Source organism: Onychostoma macrolepis, chromosome 12 (assembly GCF_012432095.1).
Source record: "Onychostoma macrolepis isolate SWU-2019 chromosome 12, ASM1243209v1, whole genome shotgun sequence".
Taxonomy (NCBI): domain Eukaryota; kingdom Metazoa; phylum Chordata; class Actinopteri; order Cypriniformes; family Cyprinidae; genus Onychostoma; species Onychostoma macrolepis.
This window is the reverse complement of record NC_081166.1, coordinates 27,361,289-27,378,914: the sequence shown is the minus strand read 5'-3', so window position 1 is coordinate 27,378,914 and position 17,626 is coordinate 27,361,289. Positions and strand designations below refer to the sequence as shown.

The 17,626-nt window shown below is 37.4% G+C and overlaps 1 protein-coding gene across 3 annotated transcripts in view; it reads right to left on the bottom strand.

Annotated features, from left to right (window-relative positions):
• LOC131551073 (uncharacterized) overlaps positions 1-17,626 on the bottom strand; it is a 99,531-nt gene that overhangs the window by 19,656 nt on the left and 62,249 nt on the right. For all 3 annotated transcript variants that reach the window (XM_058793708.1, XM_058793707.1, XM_058793709.1), the window contains 18 exons: positions 14,888-15,009; positions 14,473-14,751; positions 14,293-14,382; positions 14,033-14,168; positions 13,738-13,859; positions 13,362-13,625; positions 13,196-13,291; positions 12,954-13,089; positions 12,724-12,845; positions 12,351-12,626; positions 12,048-12,143; positions 11,740-11,872; positions 11,477-11,601; positions 11,115-11,393; positions 10,905-10,997; positions 10,664-10,799; positions 6,303-6,329; positions 3,503-3,701 (listed from right to left, as the gene is read on the bottom strand). In XM_058793708.1, coding sequence (XP_058649691.1) covers positions 3,503-3,701; positions 6,303-6,329; positions 10,664-10,799; positions 10,905-10,997; positions 11,115-11,393; positions 11,477-11,601; positions 11,740-11,872; positions 12,048-12,143; positions 12,351-12,626; positions 12,724-12,845; positions 12,954-13,089; positions 13,196-13,291; positions 13,362-13,625; positions 13,738-13,859; positions 14,033-14,168; positions 14,293-14,382; positions 14,473-14,751; positions 14,888-15,009 — 2,731 coding nt within the window. The remainder of the gene's footprint in view (positions 1-3,502; positions 3,702-6,302; positions 6,330-10,663; positions 10,800-10,904; positions 10,998-11,114; positions 11,394-11,476; positions 11,602-11,739; positions 11,873-12,047; positions 12,144-12,350; positions 12,627-12,723; positions 12,846-12,953; positions 13,090-13,195; positions 13,292-13,361; positions 13,626-13,737; positions 13,860-14,032; positions 14,169-14,292; positions 14,383-14,472; positions 14,752-14,887; positions 15,010-17,626) is intronic.

Genomic DNA, 17,626 nt, shown 5'->3' with positions numbered 1-17,626 from the left:
CGGAGTTGATTATTGTACACAATCCAGCTAGATCACTCAGATCACATACTAAGCATCTGCTTTTGGTTCTCAGAGCTAGATTTAAATGTAGACAGAGCCTTTGCTGTTGCTGGACCCAAGCTATAGAACAATTTGCCATTATCTATCAGAACAGCTTCTTCAGTGTCTCAGTTTAAAAGTCTCTTAAAAACTCATCTTTTTTTCCCCCATGCTTTCAATGTTTTGTGACTGTGTTTTTCTAATGACCTGTTTATCTATCGTGTGATTGGGTCAATGTAACTGCGTACAGCACTTTGGTAAACTAAGGTTGTTTTAAAATGCTTTATAAATAAATTTGAAATTGAAATTGAAATTGATGGGAGTTCAATACTCACAGCAACGGATGGGTGAGCCTTGCCGGTAGTCGAAAGAGAAACATATTTGCTCTCCTCTTGATTAGAAGGCATTTCTTTACACAAGAATTTCCTGGTAGCCACTCCAATGGGCTAATGCGAAACTGAGAAGGCGGGCATCGAAAGGGCTGATCATGAACCCTTGTTTAATTCACACCGCCTATGGGGGAAAAGCTGAACTGATTAGTTCTGTGAAATGACTGAACGAAATGAAAAACTCAGAAAAATGGCAACTTTTGATGTCCACATTCAAGGATTTACAATTGCTGTAGCATTTCTGTCGTAAAGAAATGGCCAAATATTAAAGATTAAATGGACATTTGAATTGAATGTGGTTTGACATGTAAAAATGATCGTGCGGCCATTGGTGCCCTCCGTAGGCTTTTGATATAATGCGTAATGTATATTATATTGTTTATAATACATTAGGTTTGTTCAACAGAACCATATTGTTACTTGTTTTTGGTACTTTATTTGAACTAATTATTATGGCCTCATTGCTATTATATATGTATTTTAGGTCATTTTAAAGGCTATTGTTTGATTAGGCCTATTTTTTACTACCATAAAGATAAATTATAGTTATCCGATTAATTATCAGAACAATCAACCGATAACTCTGCAATTTTTTAGCAATTTAAACATGTATTTAGCAACTTTTAGCATGTTTTAAAAAGTGATAAGATGCTAAAAAGACATATTTTCCTCTTAACCACCCAAAGAAAAAGTATTGAAAAGCTAGACGAGTGGCATTCTATGGAATTACCTTTGTGCCAATTAAAATGAATGTAATTTTTCAAGAAACTCATGAAAATATAAATTGAAACTGAATAAAATGTCTTTGAAACTGAAAAAATAAATAAGTAGTATGCAAAATCTTTGACTTCATTTTTAATACACTGCATGTTTTGCAACTGTTTTCTCCTCTTTCATTCGTTGATCTGTACTTACAAATGCGCTGCCAGAGTTTTTCATTTACGCATCTAAAGTTTTCATTTATGCTTCTGAAGTTTTCGTTCGCCATTCTGGCAAAAATCTTTCGTGGGGGCGGGGCTAGCAGCGGTGTGTTCTCATTGGCTACTGAGTTTTTGATTGACAGCTTCTTGACCTGGAAGTGAAGGCGTCAGTGTTGCGCCCCCGGTGTGGATGTGAGCATCTCTTAGCGGCTTTGCATTTCATTTTAGTGATATAAAGTTAGGAGTTTTGTTTTTGAATTCAATCTGTATTTATCTGTTGCTACTACTCTGTCAACATAAGCTTTTAGGAGCATGAGAGATCAAACACAAGAGAAAAAGAAGGTCATATTGAGGTTTAATTGCTAAAGTACTGTATATAATACTGGAAATATTGTATAATGTCCAATGTTCTCGTAGGATATTTGTTTATTGCTCATGATTCTTTTGCATTGTAGGGTCTAATTAGGTTGAGCTGTCACATTTGAAAGATAATACCATCATATATACACATGTATGTGTGATATGTTTAACTTAGTACTAAGTAAAAATATATAAGTATAAAGAAAATACAGACGTGATCAGATAGTGCTACATCCTTAATAACAATGGATGAAATGTTTAGACCTCTACTGATGAGTAAATTTAGGGTGTGTCCTCGATTGTGTGTGATTTTATGTGGGTCCACTTAAGGGGCTTTTGCAACCAGAGGAACCTTTCCATAGATCCTAGAACTATTTGCGGAAGTTTTGTTGTATTCGCACCTCAGGAACTAGGAATGTATTTGGTTCTAGTGTACACTGATTGGCCAAATGCATATGAAACACCGGCTACCCAGAATTTTTAAAAAGCCATGTAAAAATATTTACTCCACAAACATAGAAAATGATAACGGCATGTCTGCAGCTTTGTGTTCTTTTCTCAGCTTTGATGATAACTCTACAAGTTGTCATAGGAGATTTAATCAGATTTCGCTTTCAATCGCATAAACTGTGTGTTTAAATAACATCTCTACTATCACGAAACCCACGACATATAACAAAACCAGCTCTGATCACAGCGTCCTCCATTCACCAGTTGTTGACGTTTGTAAATGCCGCAAATAAAGACGCTGCTGTCAGCTGCTTCAGAGTTCCTGCTGCAGGTGCAAATGCCACCAGGAAAATATGGGATTTCCCCAAGCAGGAAACGCAGTTGCCGTGACCGTCAGCATCTCCCTGCACGAGTGATAGTAACGGCGTGGCATTTGCAACAACAGCAAGAAATTTGCTCTTTGAAAAACAAGCTCTTTTAGGTCGCCGGATGGTGGCTGGGGATCTTCTGTGCAGCTAGCGAGCAGCGAATCAGCTAAGCAGAGACAGGCAGCTTGATCCGCTGCGAGGCGTGTCTACGGCGAAAGCTTCGAGTCTCATAGAAAGCGAAGATCGACGTCGTCGCTGAAATAAAATCTGAGGATCCTATGCCAAAACGCCCGCTTATATAGCCAGATGGCCCCGTCCATATTGGTGGGCTCTGGCAGGCTTCCACCAGCCTCACCATTGGTTTGTTTTTCATTTCACTGCACGAACCAGTGGGCATGCAGTTACACTGCGTTATTAAAAAAGGCTTCCGTAATTGGAGAAAAATTACTTTTCCCCATAGCGTCTAGCGACGCAGCACAATTGAAGTATTGATAGGGAACAGATATAGCAACTAATTTCAGGACAGACAGAACAGTCTTGGTGGTTGTAGCTTTAAAACTCTAGGAGGAGATACTGACTAAATTTTGGCGAAGAAGCCAAAATGATGTATGGACAAACAAGTAAACCTAGGTTGCTTTAGTCAAGTAAGTGTTCATCTTGAAATATTACTAAAATGTAAATGTTTCCTTACATTAATCAGTAAAGATTTTATAGGAAAAGGACAAATACAACACGAACCACAACCTGATAGTGGAATATTTTTTTTTAATTATACAAGACCTTTGACTTGCATAAAAAGTCAGTCAGATGACAGAAGGCATGTAGTGGATTGTGTGCATGAGGATTTTAGGTTTGATCATGTTAATAATTAAGAATTAATAATTACACATATCTGTAGGCTTTATATTGTTAAATAAATTCCTAAATTAAACTGTAAACTGAAGTACTTATTTGCAAGTAAGTTGAATGAGTTTACCCATGAACACAGTGGGCAGCAGACAGCACCCACTCTTTGTTGATGAGAGAACCTCCACAGATGTGTCTGCCTAACCGAAGAAGACTAGCCTGCCAGGGCCAGCGTCCAGCTGAAGTGTTCTGACCTCCTACTATCCTGCTGGTGGTGGTAACTGCGTTTCTTCCACATATCAGAGCACTAGAAACATCATCTGAGGAAGCTGATGCAAAATATAATGATGTAAGCTACTATACAAGAACGTGTAGTTCTTGAAGTTTAGTTCCTGATTCAGTATGAACAGTTTTTGTAATAATCAAAAAAGCATGATGAAAAGTCACCACACATAAAATATCAATAAATATTCATTACTGAACCAAAAGGCATACTTATGTACATAACGCTGATATGTATATAAAATAACATTTCAATGAATGGCAATGAATGAATTAAATTATAAAATGTACTGTTAATTTGAATTTTTAAAAAGATCATTATTTCTGCAAAATCAGGTAAATTCAAAAGATCTAAAACAGCTAATCTTAGCAAAAGGTGATGATGAGGTGAGATATAGATATATATATATATATATATATATATATATATATACACACACACACACACACACACACACACACACACAGTGGGGGAAATAATTATTTGATCCCCTGCTGATTTTGTAAGTTTGCCCACTTAAAAAAAAAAAAAAGAAGGGTTTATCATTTTTATGGTAGGGTTTTTTTTGTTTGATTGTTTGTTTTTTAACTGATAGAGACAGAATATCAAACTAAAAAATCCAGAAAAAAGCAACATACAAATGTTAAAAAAAGATTTACATTTTAGTGAAACTAAAAAGCGATCATGCATTTGAAAGCAGTTTCAATGCCCCACATATTAATAGCAGCTCCCTGATGCCCACATTTTAGTTACAGTATAATTACCCAACGATATAACTGCGAGAGAAAGTACTGAAATATATATTTTCCCTGTGTTTCCTTCCTGCTGTGTGAGCTACTGAAATGAGCGCACTGTGAAACAGCCAATCAGAGCAGAGCTCAACATTGAGCCACACTGTGAAACAGCTAATCAGAGCAAAGCTCAACAATATTATTCATGACCCTTCCAAATAAGCCAATAACAGACCATTTAATTCTAGGGAGAAATACTAGGGTTGTAAATGCGCATGTAAAACCGTTTCTGGATAATTTTTACCCTTAACTAAGCCACATACCTTCTATGTAGATATCAGAGAACAATTTAAAATATTGTATCAATGCATTCTATGGCACCTTCAAGAAGATACTCCTAATTTCAGCTCGTTGTGTGTATAGAAGACACCTGTCCATAGAATCTATATCTTCCATTCCAACCTCTCCACTACCATGGGCAAGACCAAAGAGCTGTCAAAGGACATCAGGGACAAGATTGTAGATCTCCACAAGGCTGGAATGGGCTACACGACCATCAGCAAGAAGCTTGGTGAAAAGGAGACAACTGTTGGTGTGATTATTCGGAAATGGAAGAAATACAAAATAACCATCAATCGTCCTCGGTCTGGAGCTCCATGCAAGATCTCACCTCATTGGGTAGGGATGATCATGAGAGAGGTGAAGGATCAGCCCAGAACTACACGGAAGGAGCTTGTTAATGATCTCAAGGCAGTTGGGACCACAGTCACCAAGCAAACCATTGGTAACACACTATGCCGCAATGGACTGAAATCCTGCAGCGCCCGCAAGGTCCCCCTGCTCAAGAAAGTACATGTACATGTACCGTCTTAAGTTTGCCAATGAACATCTAAATGATTCAGAGAAGGCTTGGGAGAATGTGCTGTGGGCAGATGAGACCGAAATTGAGCTCTTTGGCATCAACTCGACTCGTCGTGTTTGGAGGAAGAGAAATGCTGACTATCACCCCAAGAACACCATCCCTACAGTCAAGCACGGAGGTGGAAACATTATGCTTTGGGGCTGTTTCTCTGCTAAGGGTACAGGACGACTTCACCGCATTGAGGGGCCAATGGATGGGGCCATGTACCATAAAATATTAAATGAGAACCTCCTTCCCTTAGCCAGAACACTGAAGATGGGTCGTGGCTTCCAGCATGAAAATGACCCAAAACATACTGCCAAGGCAACAAAGGAGTGGCTCAAGAAGAAGCAAATTAAGGTCATGGAGTGGCCTACCCGGTCTCCAGACCTTAATCCTATAGAAAATCTGTGGAGGGAGCTAAAACTTTGAGTTTCCAAGAGACAGCCAAGAAACCTTAATGATTCAGAGGATCTGTAAAGAGGAGTGGACCAAAATCCCTCCTGAGATGTGTGCAAACCTGGTGACCAACTACAAGAAACGTCTTACCTCTGTTCTTGCCAACAAGGCTTTCTGCACCAAGTACTAAGTCACGTTTTGCTTGGGGATCAAATACTTATTTGACTTACTAAAATGTAAATCTTTTTTTAACATTTGTATGCTGCTTTTTTTCTGGATTTTTTGTTTGACATTCTGTCTCTATCAGTTCAAATAAACCTACCATAAAAATGATAAACCCTTCTTTTTTTTTTTTAAGTGGGCAAACTTACAAAATCAGCAGGGGATCAAATAATTATTTTCCCCACTGTCTCTGTGTGTGTGTGTGTGTGTGTGTGTCTACTTTTGAAATTGCATTCAAAATTTAACTGACTCAAAAACCTGAGGGGTCACGGATGAATCTACATCCTGCTGTAGACATGTGACATGTTATTTGTACAATTACTTAATCAAAAACAGATATCAATTATGTTACTATATTCAACTAGAAACCATTGTCAATGTAATATTAATATACCTTGGGGGTTAGATTTGCTACAGAATCCTGCAAAACAAAATAGAGACAGACGTTACATGCATGTCTACCTCAAAGACTTGCAATTCTGTTGTAAGAAACAAAAGCATGTGTTTTAAGAAAAAACAACGAAATTTGGGTAACACTTTAGATTAGGGAATACTATTCACTATTAACTAGTTGCTTATTAGCATGCAAATTACTAGCATATTGGCAGTTCATTAGTACTTACAAAATACATATCCCAGATAGCAAAATTCCTGAGGCCCAGATCAGGCCCACACCTGACAATTTCATCTGGCCCACATACCACATGGAATGATGGCACTTAGGTGATCTGCTCCTGTTTGCCAAATTTCAGCCACAAGCAAGCCATAGGAAGGTCGCATGTCAGCCATGACAATAAATAAACCAAAAAAAAAAAAAAAAGAATTGACCCAAAGATGGGCCACATTGATTTGAATTCTGGCCCAGATCCAGCACCTTGCTCCGGCCCACATACTGTGAAGAATGATGGCACTTAGGTGGTCCGCTCCTGTTTGCCAAATTTCAGCCACAAGCAAGCCATAGGAAGGAAGCATGTCAGACATGACAATAAATAAATAAAATAAAGCAGAACTGGCCCAAATCTGGGCCACGTTTATTTTCATTCTGGCCCAGATTCAACCCAGATCCAACACCCTGCTCCGGCCCACATACTGCATGGAATAATGGCCTTTGGGCAGTCCGGTCCTGTTTGCCATATTTGAGCCTCAAGTAAGCCTTAGCATTGCTGCATGTAAGCCAACCAAATAAACCAAAACTGGCCCTAATGTGGGCCACAGTTGATTTTTATTCTAACCCTGGTCTTCCTTATATTCCTCATGTACATTCCACAAGTAGGCCTCTACACAGACACATTTCAGATAATAATAAACCATAAATATACATATCTGGGCCACACTAAGCCTTAAGTGAGTTATGCATCAACAATACTGAACATATTGTAAAGAGAAATTTAAAAATGTCTCCCATAAATGTTAAAATAAGTTCCAGAAATGTGTCCTATTGATAAAATCATCCCGACCCAGGTTTTGCACAAGCAGCAATTCAAATGTCACAGATAAATAGTCAAAGACACATTCCAATACTTTAAAAACTTTTCTTTACAAGTTTGAACCTAATTGCTTCTCACGCAGACTCTATCTACACTGTAAGTCTGTGAGTGTCATGGCTACGCTGTGTTAAAGAGTGCATGACGAAAAAGAAAGGTTAAGTATAATCCAACAAGGGTAAATCCAAACACAATGTGCACAGCAACATTTAAGACATGTAGATGTAAGACCAGATAAACTCAAAGTGAACACACAGGAACTTAAGTACTCAGACCAAACAAGGATAATTAACTAGGCACACCTGAACAGAATAATACAATCAACACAACAAGGAGAATGGTGCAAAAGGAAAACAAAGTCCAAATTAACAGAAACTGTGACAGTAATGCTGCCTCACGTGCTATCGGAATTATCATAAATACGAGTATCCTAATGCTTTATTGGGTGGTTGTTCTGTACGCTTAATAAACAAACTCCAGTTCTTACTAGAACCTGGAAATATGACCATATTAGCCCGATTCTGTCAACAATGCACTGGCTCTCTATTAAAGGGATCATATGATGCAATGTCTATTTTTAGTTTTTTCTTTAGTGTGGTATGTAGCTGTTAGTGCATGTATAAGATCTGCAGAGTTACAAAGCTCAAAGTCTCCCACAAAAGGATTTATTCTATCTAAGATAAGGCTGATCCAGACTGGGCTAAAAAAACGCCTCATTAAAACACACCCCCACATGTCTATGTCACGATGTGGAAATATTTGCATAATGCCGCCCAAATGTTCACGCAAAGACAGAAGGCATGGTTTCAATAACCGCAGTAGTGTCGATGCAGCCATGTCAGGGAGACGATGTGTGTTTTTGTGCGAATGCAAAAGCACTTCATTTGGCCTCCCGAAATTAGATGCAGTTAGGAATCATTAAGATTACTTACAACAGAACAGCACAACCCAAATGTTTGAATTTGTGCAACACATTTTATGGATAACAGTTTCGTGAACCTAGGAGAGTACAAGGCTGGCTGCGCAAAGGCTATTTCTAAAAAAAAAAATGGGTAAATTCTTACTTTGCTATGACAATCTGGCGCTTCTGAATCAGCGACTGTAAGTATGTTTTGTTAATAGTTTAAGTATTTGCTATTGACTGTTCAAATGTGGAGTTTTACGCCATGTAGAGTATCACGTCGTGTGTGTGTGTGTGTGTGTGTGTGAGAGAGAGAGAGAGAGGGTCACATCACAGTGGAGTCGACGTTCTTAACCACGGCTTGTGTACTGCAAATACATACGAGCATCATCACTGCGTCTGTCATGCGGCCCTGTTCCCCTTTCAGGTTTGAACTGATGGTAAAACTAAGGACATTATAACTGTCTTTACATTTATTTTGAAAGCTGAAGCTTGCGATTATGGAAAGGAGTGTTACATTTCTGACATGTGCTTGTGGTGTTCGGCCAATCACAATGCACTGTGTCAGCTGGCCAATCAGAGCATATACTGTGCTTGTCGGAAGGAGAAGATTTGTAGAAAACGACACATTTGAGAGAGGCGGGGCATAGAGGAACTTCAATAATGTACAGTATTTTAAAAATAATGTGTTTTTTAACATTAAAGCATGTCAACATATTCTGTTACACAAAATACAAAATAATGATCTTTAAAATAGTATCATATGACCCCTTTAAACTGTGTATACATTTTAAAATCTTGCTAATTGCATATAAAGCTCTGAATGGTTTAGCACCTCAGTACTTAAGCGAGCTCTTATCGCATTATAGTCCTCCACATCTGCTGCGTTCTCAAAACTGGCAATTTGATAATACCTAGAATATCAAAATCAACTGCGGGTGGCAGATCCTTTTCCTATTTAGAGCCCAAACTCTGGAATAATCTACCTAACACTGTTCGGGAGGCAGACACAATCTGTCAGTTTAAATCTAGATTAAACACCCATCTCTTTAACCTGGCATATACATAACACACTAACACATTTCTATTACTCAAATCCGTTAAAGGATTGTTAGGCTGCATTAATTAGGTCAACCGGAACCGGGAACACTTCCCATAACACACAATGTACTTGTTACATCGTAAGAACAATGGCATCTTCGCTAATATTAGTCTGTTTCTTTCTTATTCCGAGGTCACCGTAGCCACCAGATTCAGTCCGTATCCAGCCCAGATGGTGAATCAGCACCTAGAGATGACCTCAACAGCCCTGAATGTCAGCGGAGATCAGGACAACTACATGAGACCCAGAGACAGATCCCCAGAGAAGACCTTGTCTCCCAAACGACCCCCTGACTGAGCCTGGATTCTGTCACCGATGGAGTTTTGGTTCCTTGCCGCTGTCACCTCTGGCTTGCTTAGTTGGGGACACTTAATTTCCTGTAATATCGTCAACTTGAATGCACAGATACTATTTAAACTGAACTGAGCTATACGATGACATCACTGAATTCAATGATGAACTGCCTTTAACTGAAAATTTAGTGTTTACTATTGTCCTTTTACATTACTGACACACTACTTTCCTATTTGATACTGTAAAGCTGCTTTGACACAATTTGTATTGTTAGAAGTGCTATAAAAATAAACGTGACTTGACTTGACTAGTCAATGCTGACTGTGCCGTATATTTGCCAAAAGTGTGCCAAATTGTTGCTAATTATTTGGGCAATATTTGTCATTTTATATGTGGGCCACTTTAGGCTCACAGCCACATTCGCCAGTGCTTACTGTGCCATATCTTTGCCAAAACTGGCACAGATATGTGCCACATCTTTGCCAAAGATGGCCCAGATTTGGTTGGCACTATTTGGGCCTTATTCACTATTTATCACATGGGCTACTTTAGGGTCACATTTAGATTACACATTGCTGTGAACACCGCATCTTTACCTACAGAGGCCCACATGTGATTTGATACATTTGGGCCATTTTTGCTATTTTACATGTGGGCCACTTCAGGCTAACATTCATTTTGTATGGACCATAAGAAGGCCAGCAGGACCGTATCATTGCCTTAAGTGGCCCACATCTGTATGCTATCTGGGATTAATGCCTTGTTTTGCATATCCATATTCTAGATTCCTTAACCCTACTGCATTCCTATACTTAACTACTACAACAACTACTTTACTTGTCATCAGTAAGCAGTAATTAGGAATTTACTGAGGGAAAACTCTTAATAGTGAATATGTGTTCCCTAATATAAAGTGTTACCAAAATGAGATATTTGAAATTGAGGTAAATGACACATTTCATTAATAAACATACCATTGTTTTCTGATGAATTGTCAACACGAAATGCCCATCTACCCATGATGTTGACATTGCTTGTGTATGACAGATATGTGACATCAGAAAACGGAATTGAAAAGAAATTTGTAGAGTTAATGGTGTCAAAGCCGGACTGTTAATGAAGAAAGAAACTCCATTAAATCCAAAAACATTTCACTCTTCTAAAGATCGTAATTTGGGGTAACAATATTTTGACACATTTTTCACACTGCTTTACCTCTACACTTTGGGTGGAAGTGATGAAATCATAATGCATGAGTGTAAATGACATGTTTTTCCCAGAAACCAAAACCACCTGGAAGGTAGATTCCTGGATGAGAGTGGAAATTATTCATTAATACAAGCATCATTCTGGATATTCCTTTATTTTCAGTTAATTGAAAATACTATGGAACAAAAGTGCATGCTAAATGAAGAAGAAACTTACTGCCTCTCTGTTTCCGAAGTACGATACTTTATCCCATGTAGCGAGAAAAACCCAAGAGGCAGAAAAGTTTAAGTTGGGAAAATATTTGTTTATGTCTCTTGAAGCCCGATTCAAGAGATGAGCATCTGTTACTTGTCGGTAAGAGATGGTTCCTTTCTCCCGATTATCAATGTCTGTCCACACTGGAGCGATGATGTCTACAGATGAGTTTGCAGGAAAATAATAGGGATGCCACTGGGAAAGTGGCCTGTCAAAGGTCAGGTCTCCATTATTATTCACCTGTAGGATCAAAACCAGTTGTCTGTATTTTCAAGTAACGTCAATTATGTGGAATATGTAATGAATATCACAATGCTTCTTACAAATATTTTGTCATATACACGCCCAAAGTACACAAATGGCTGCAGAAGGGGGATTGGAGGAGAACTTCCATCATCTGACTGTGGGCTCATCTCATCCTCTACACCTCTACATGGGTAGAATATTCCTAATATTCCCAATAATATTATTATGAGTGTTTAAAGATTTGAAGAAGGACATTTTATAAGCTTCAAAATGCCTTTGTTTTATGTTATATTTGTTTATTTGTCAAATAATGTGATATTCTCTATATTAATCATGTTACCTTCCTCAGGTCCACCATCAACACGAAATACCCAGCGTCCCGGCACATTGACATTGCTGGAGTTGAAGAGCTTATTTTTATCAGTCACAGGGATTGAAAAATAATTTGCTGAGTGTATTGTGTCATAACCGGCCTGCGAGTAGATTAAAAAAAAAAAAAAAAGTTATTCAAGAATGAAATGTATATGACCAGGTAATATAATCTTTGGAAAACAAAATGTCTTTACTAATTTTACTAAAGACATTAAGGGTCCCATTAATATAATCTGAATCTCAAATTTTTGTAGCAAGATTCTTATTCTGTCCAACCTGAAAACTTTGATCAGTTGAGGAGATATTTCCGTAGTTCATTATGACAAAGGAAAGAGTTCTGAAAATGACTAAAACGACTTGGAAGGAGGATTCCTAGGAAAAGTCCAGAAAAACATTAGGTTTCAATGGAAAAACACAGCTATAAATGGTCTATAAACAAAACTCATTCAGGCTAAATGCAAAAAAAAAAGTTTATAATAAGTGATATTTTCAAGCATGTAAAACTTTTTTTCAAATTCTGCTTAGATTTGTACCAAACTTAGGTTTAAGAAGATTAAAGTAAACTTTCAATATACATACTGTTGTGGGGCTGTTCAAGTAGGGGACCCTATTCCAAGTAGCAATAAAGACTGTATGTACTGAGAACCCAAACTGAGGGAAAAACTGTTTGATATCATTTCTCGCCCTGTCCAGAATACGGCCTCGAGTTACAATGCGATAGGTGATGCTTCCACTGACACTACAGTCAAACGTTGCCCAGAGTGGAGCTATAATGTCTCTAGTAGAGTTGGCAGGGAAAGCCTTTGGGTGTCTTTCATAAAATGGTTCAAAGGTCAAAAGTCCATTACTGTTGACCTATAATAAAAATGTGAACATTTAACTGAAGCAACATGAACTGTAATACTGTACATCAGTGTACTTCAAATGCACCGTGTTTAGCATAACATCTCACATATATTGTCTGGTATTTGCGTCCAAAGTACAAGAAAGGATACTGCAAGTGCAGAGCTGGTGAGCTTGCATTACTTTGACAGGGATTCTGAGTGTTTTGATAACCAGCTGGATAAAACAGACCTGGAAAAACATGTTGTTGCATGTTATGGCCTTGGTAAAGTACAAAGAAAGATTAAGAAGTTAACAAAATTGAGGTGACGAAAGAAAAGAAAATGTAAAAAAATGCACCATGTTTTTTTGGCAATGTGTCGATATGTAAAGCCCAACGGCCCTTTACATTGACATTTGAGGAGTGGGTCAGGTTAGCAGTGTTAAACACAGGAACTGTATAATAACCGGTTGAATCGTCAGTGTCATATCCAGCCTAAACAATGATTACACACATTTTCCTTACAGGTATGTGGATAAGAGGAGCTGTGGCTATTTTGTATATTTTAAATCAATTTAAAATATTTGAAAATCTTTCTCACCAGTGCAATGTGTTTAGTTTGGGGAATACTGCCATAATTAAATACAATAAATGACAATCCAGATCCAGAGATCAGCAGTACTTGAAAAGACGAATTCTGAAGAAGAAAAAACACAACATAAAATCATCAGTCACAAGACAACTGAAAACAACATAATTAATCTTACCTGTGCTGAAGTGTTGAAATATTTCACATTGTCCCAAGTACAAATAAAAACTGAGTCGGAAGTAAAATTTGTATTAGGAAAATATTGACGTATATCATTTGTAATTCGCCGTAATACTCGGACACCCTTGAATTGTTGAAAGTAAAAGTCACTGTTGTCAATATCTGTCCAAAGTGGAGCAACAATATCTATATTTGCAGGAAAAGTTGGGGGACTTGAAAGAAACAGTGGCCGGTTGAAAGTAAGAAATCCATTTTTTTTAACCTAAAAGGGGATTGAAGTAACAGACATTACATGTTGACAAATACTTTTAATGGCTAATAAAAGTAATACATTTATTTAAAAAAAATGCAATTGCATTTATGAGTGTCCTCACATAAACAGAACTGTATGTGAGCCCAAAGTAAGAAAATGGTGTCTGCAAAAAGAGCTTCCATATTCCATAATGCGGCCCTGACAGATTCAGTTTGTGCCCATTCCTAAATGGATAGAACAGTCCTGCAAGCATACAAGTTTTTTCGTCAGCACACCTATGATTTTAATTCAATTGTAACTCTCAACATTTCACTACATACTAATTGCCCAATTAATTGTTCTATGTTTCAAACAAAAAACTATTATGCAAGATATGCAAAAAATGCCATGTATGTTTTATTAGAAAATTACTGTACCGTTGTTGTCTGATGCATGGTCAACACGAAAAACCCATCGACCCATGATGTTGACATTGCTTGTGTATGAAAGATATGTAATGTCAGAGAGGAGAATTGAAAAGAAATCAGTTGAATCACTTGTGTCATAGCCGGACTGTCAATCAAAATAAGAAGACAATGAAAAGTTCAGTTAAATAAACACCTCTCATATAGTGATAGCAATAATATTTTGATTTCAGTGTTTTTCAATGGGTTTTTGGGGTGTTCAAATTACTTACCTTAACAGTATATGTCGGGGCAATAGAACCATAATTCATGAGTGCAAATGACATGTTTTTGCCAGACACCAAAACCACTTGGAAGGTTGACTTAAGGAAGATAAAGGGAATAACAACATAAATACAAAGGACATGGGATATTGTTTCTTTATCAAATTTCTATGCAAGAAAGAGACTTACTATCTTTCTGTTTATGTAGCTCGGTACTTTATCCCACGTAGCAATGAATACCCATGAAGCAGAGAAGTTCAAGTTAGGGTAATATTGTTTTATGTCTTCTGAGGCCCGATTCAAGAGATGAGAATCTGTTACTTGTCGGTAAGAGATGGTTCCTTTTTGTGTAATGTCAATGTTTGTCCATAATGGAGCAATGATGTCTCTAGTCGAGTATGCAGGAAAAGAATTGGGATATGACTGGTGAAACAGCTCATTAAAAGTCAAATACCCCTTGTTATTCACCTGTTATGAGAACAAAACAGTGAAAGCTCAGTTATCTGGACTTTCAAGTGAAATTCTTAATGTAGAACATAAAGCTACTCAAGTTGCTTCAATAAAACTTAGTTTACAGTGTTATGAATATGACAACGCTGCTTACATATAGTTCATTATAAATAAGCCCAAAGTAGACAAACGGCTGAGCCAGAGGGATCCGAGGAGAACTTCCAAAATACTCTGCAGGGTTTTTTGTATCCTTATTTCCATATGGGTAAAAAATTCCTATAATCGTAAAGGAACATCATAAATAAAATACGATATTAAAGGTGCAGTAAGCAATTTCTGAGAAATATATCTGATATTTGAATTTGACACTCAAAGACACCCCTTTCCAAAAGAATCACACCTCTTCCTTCATTGCTCCTCCCCCAAATTCACGAACATGCAACACAGGCAATGACTTAATATTCAATATGCAATGATAATATTCAAAACTGTCATGTTACCATAGCTAATATTATAACAACAGCATATCTTGGTTCTGTGAAACATAGCAAAACCAATGTTACTCACAGGTTGAGCAAAAAGCAAAGCTTCCCACTCTCTAATGTTTTTCTTTTCCACTATTAATGTGGGTTGTAGATTTTAACCCTTCTTTTTCCAAGTAATTTTTCTCTGACATTCTTTTTTTTGGTAAAGTCTCAGCCATCTCTCTTACTATAGTCTTTCAACACATCTACCACTTGCTCACTCTCTCTTTTGTGCATCATGAATGCAAATGCTCCCTGTTGCTGATTGTCTGTTGTTGTGGTGCCCAGTCCAGGGTGCGATTCCCATACAGTGACATAACTCGCTGGTTATCTTCCACAGCACTATGCATTGTTGTAGAAACCAACGGAAAGCTCACTCTAAAGCACTGTAAGACTACCTGGATTCCTGTGGTGCTCACACTATACAAGGTTTCTTGTCATCTTTTGTTATCTTGTCATAGCAGCCTTCTGGCGTGCTTTGCTAGAGAACGGGGGTTTTCAGTGTGTGTGTTGGGTTCTATTGTTACGGTGTGCGCACTTTCCAATACATTGACTTAATTTTGGGTATGTGAACTAAGCACAATGTATTCTAGCCCATTGGCGTGGTGCCATGGAGTTCAGAGTTCTGTTTTGGATGGGAAAAGTGAACAGGAAAACAGGTCGTGCGACATACACTTTCCTGTAGCAATACTGAATGTTACATCATTAGGAGCGTGTTAGGAGTGTGTGCCACTTTTCGTATTTATGTTTTGATAATTAGAGTAGGGAAGCTAGGGCGTCAAATGCGCCGAAGAATTTGGTTTCTTTTCTGCAATTTTCTTTCCTTACCTAGGTTAGAGGAACGGGGGAGCAGCTTAAATGAATTCTTTGATTTTGCTTGGGTCTTTAAGTTGGCGCCACTCACATTCCTTTTCCTGTAGCCTATGTTGAATTTTTTTTTTGCTTTTCTTTTTTATTTCTTTTGTTTTTATTTGCATCTGTAAATAGCGCACACGGTAACAATTGGGTATGATCTTGTGACAATAAACCATTAACCGTAATGATTCTGTTTGTACCCGATTACTTCTGCCTGTATGCTCACCCCGCACTAGTGCTTTCCTAAATGTTGCGTCTTAAACCTTACACCTTTAACCCTCTGGGGTCTGAGGTCATTTTGGGGCTCTTGAGATGTTTTGACATGCCCTGATATTTGTGCTTATTTCAGCTACTTAAAACATACTATTGACCAACATGTAATTTTTTTGTATTCAGCACAAACTGAGCTACAATAATATGTGACCAAGATGGATGTACATGTTTGCATTTTTTAGAAAAAAAATATTATGCGTGGTTAGTAAGACTTTTGAGTAATCAGTCTTGTAGGCTAGAATATTTACTTCAAAATTATGTGAAAATCATTCTGCTTACTCATTCACAGAAAACAATATATTGATTTAAATTTTTCAAGACATGTTTTGTGATCGAAAGACTATATGCGAGGGAGTGGCAATGGCCTTGAATATTTAGTGAGTCTCACCTGAGAGACAAAGGGCCCTCCCCTAATGCCTCTAATGGCCCATCAGTGTGACTGACTTTGAGGAAGGTAAGAGAGAATGTGAGGAGATTGAAAAAAAATAGTTTTTATTTTATTTACAACACAGTATAATCAAAACATACATAATGAAGGTCAAAGACACATTATTGTGCACACTGATCTAACCACAGAGATGTGAACAGACTTTGAGTCATTCCTGCAACAGATTCTGTTCAACAAGTGACTCACACATGCTTTGTACTATCATAAAAAAAAAAAGAAATAAATCTTATATCTGAGAAACTAATTATTATTGTTTAGCACGTTATTGAAATCTATTTCTGAACAGAGTAGGCTATTAATAATAAACATGTTTTAAACATACTTAGACTCGTAGCATTCGTCATGTTACAGTGTACACTCATATTACTTTTATTGTTTTATATAGAGCATGAAAACATCATCACGCCATAAGAAATTTAAATACAATGAATTGCCTATCATATTCAAAATGTTTTACACAATTTCAAACATTGTAGTCCAGAATTATAGTTTGGGAAAAACCTAACTATGATTTTGTAGTCATATAGCCTAGTATGTATGATTTTATAGTAGCCTATGATATGATTCTGTAGCCACAGACTCACGCATGCTTTGTACTATAAAAGGATGTACCTTGTACTATAAAAAAGGATATTTTATATCTGAGAAACAAATTATTATTGTTTAGCACGCTATTAAAATCTATTTGTGAACAGAGTATTAATAATAAACATGGTCTAAACATACTTAGATGCGTAGCATTCATCATGTTGTCATTTGGGAACAACTCAACTAGTAAATCTGTTCAAGTTTA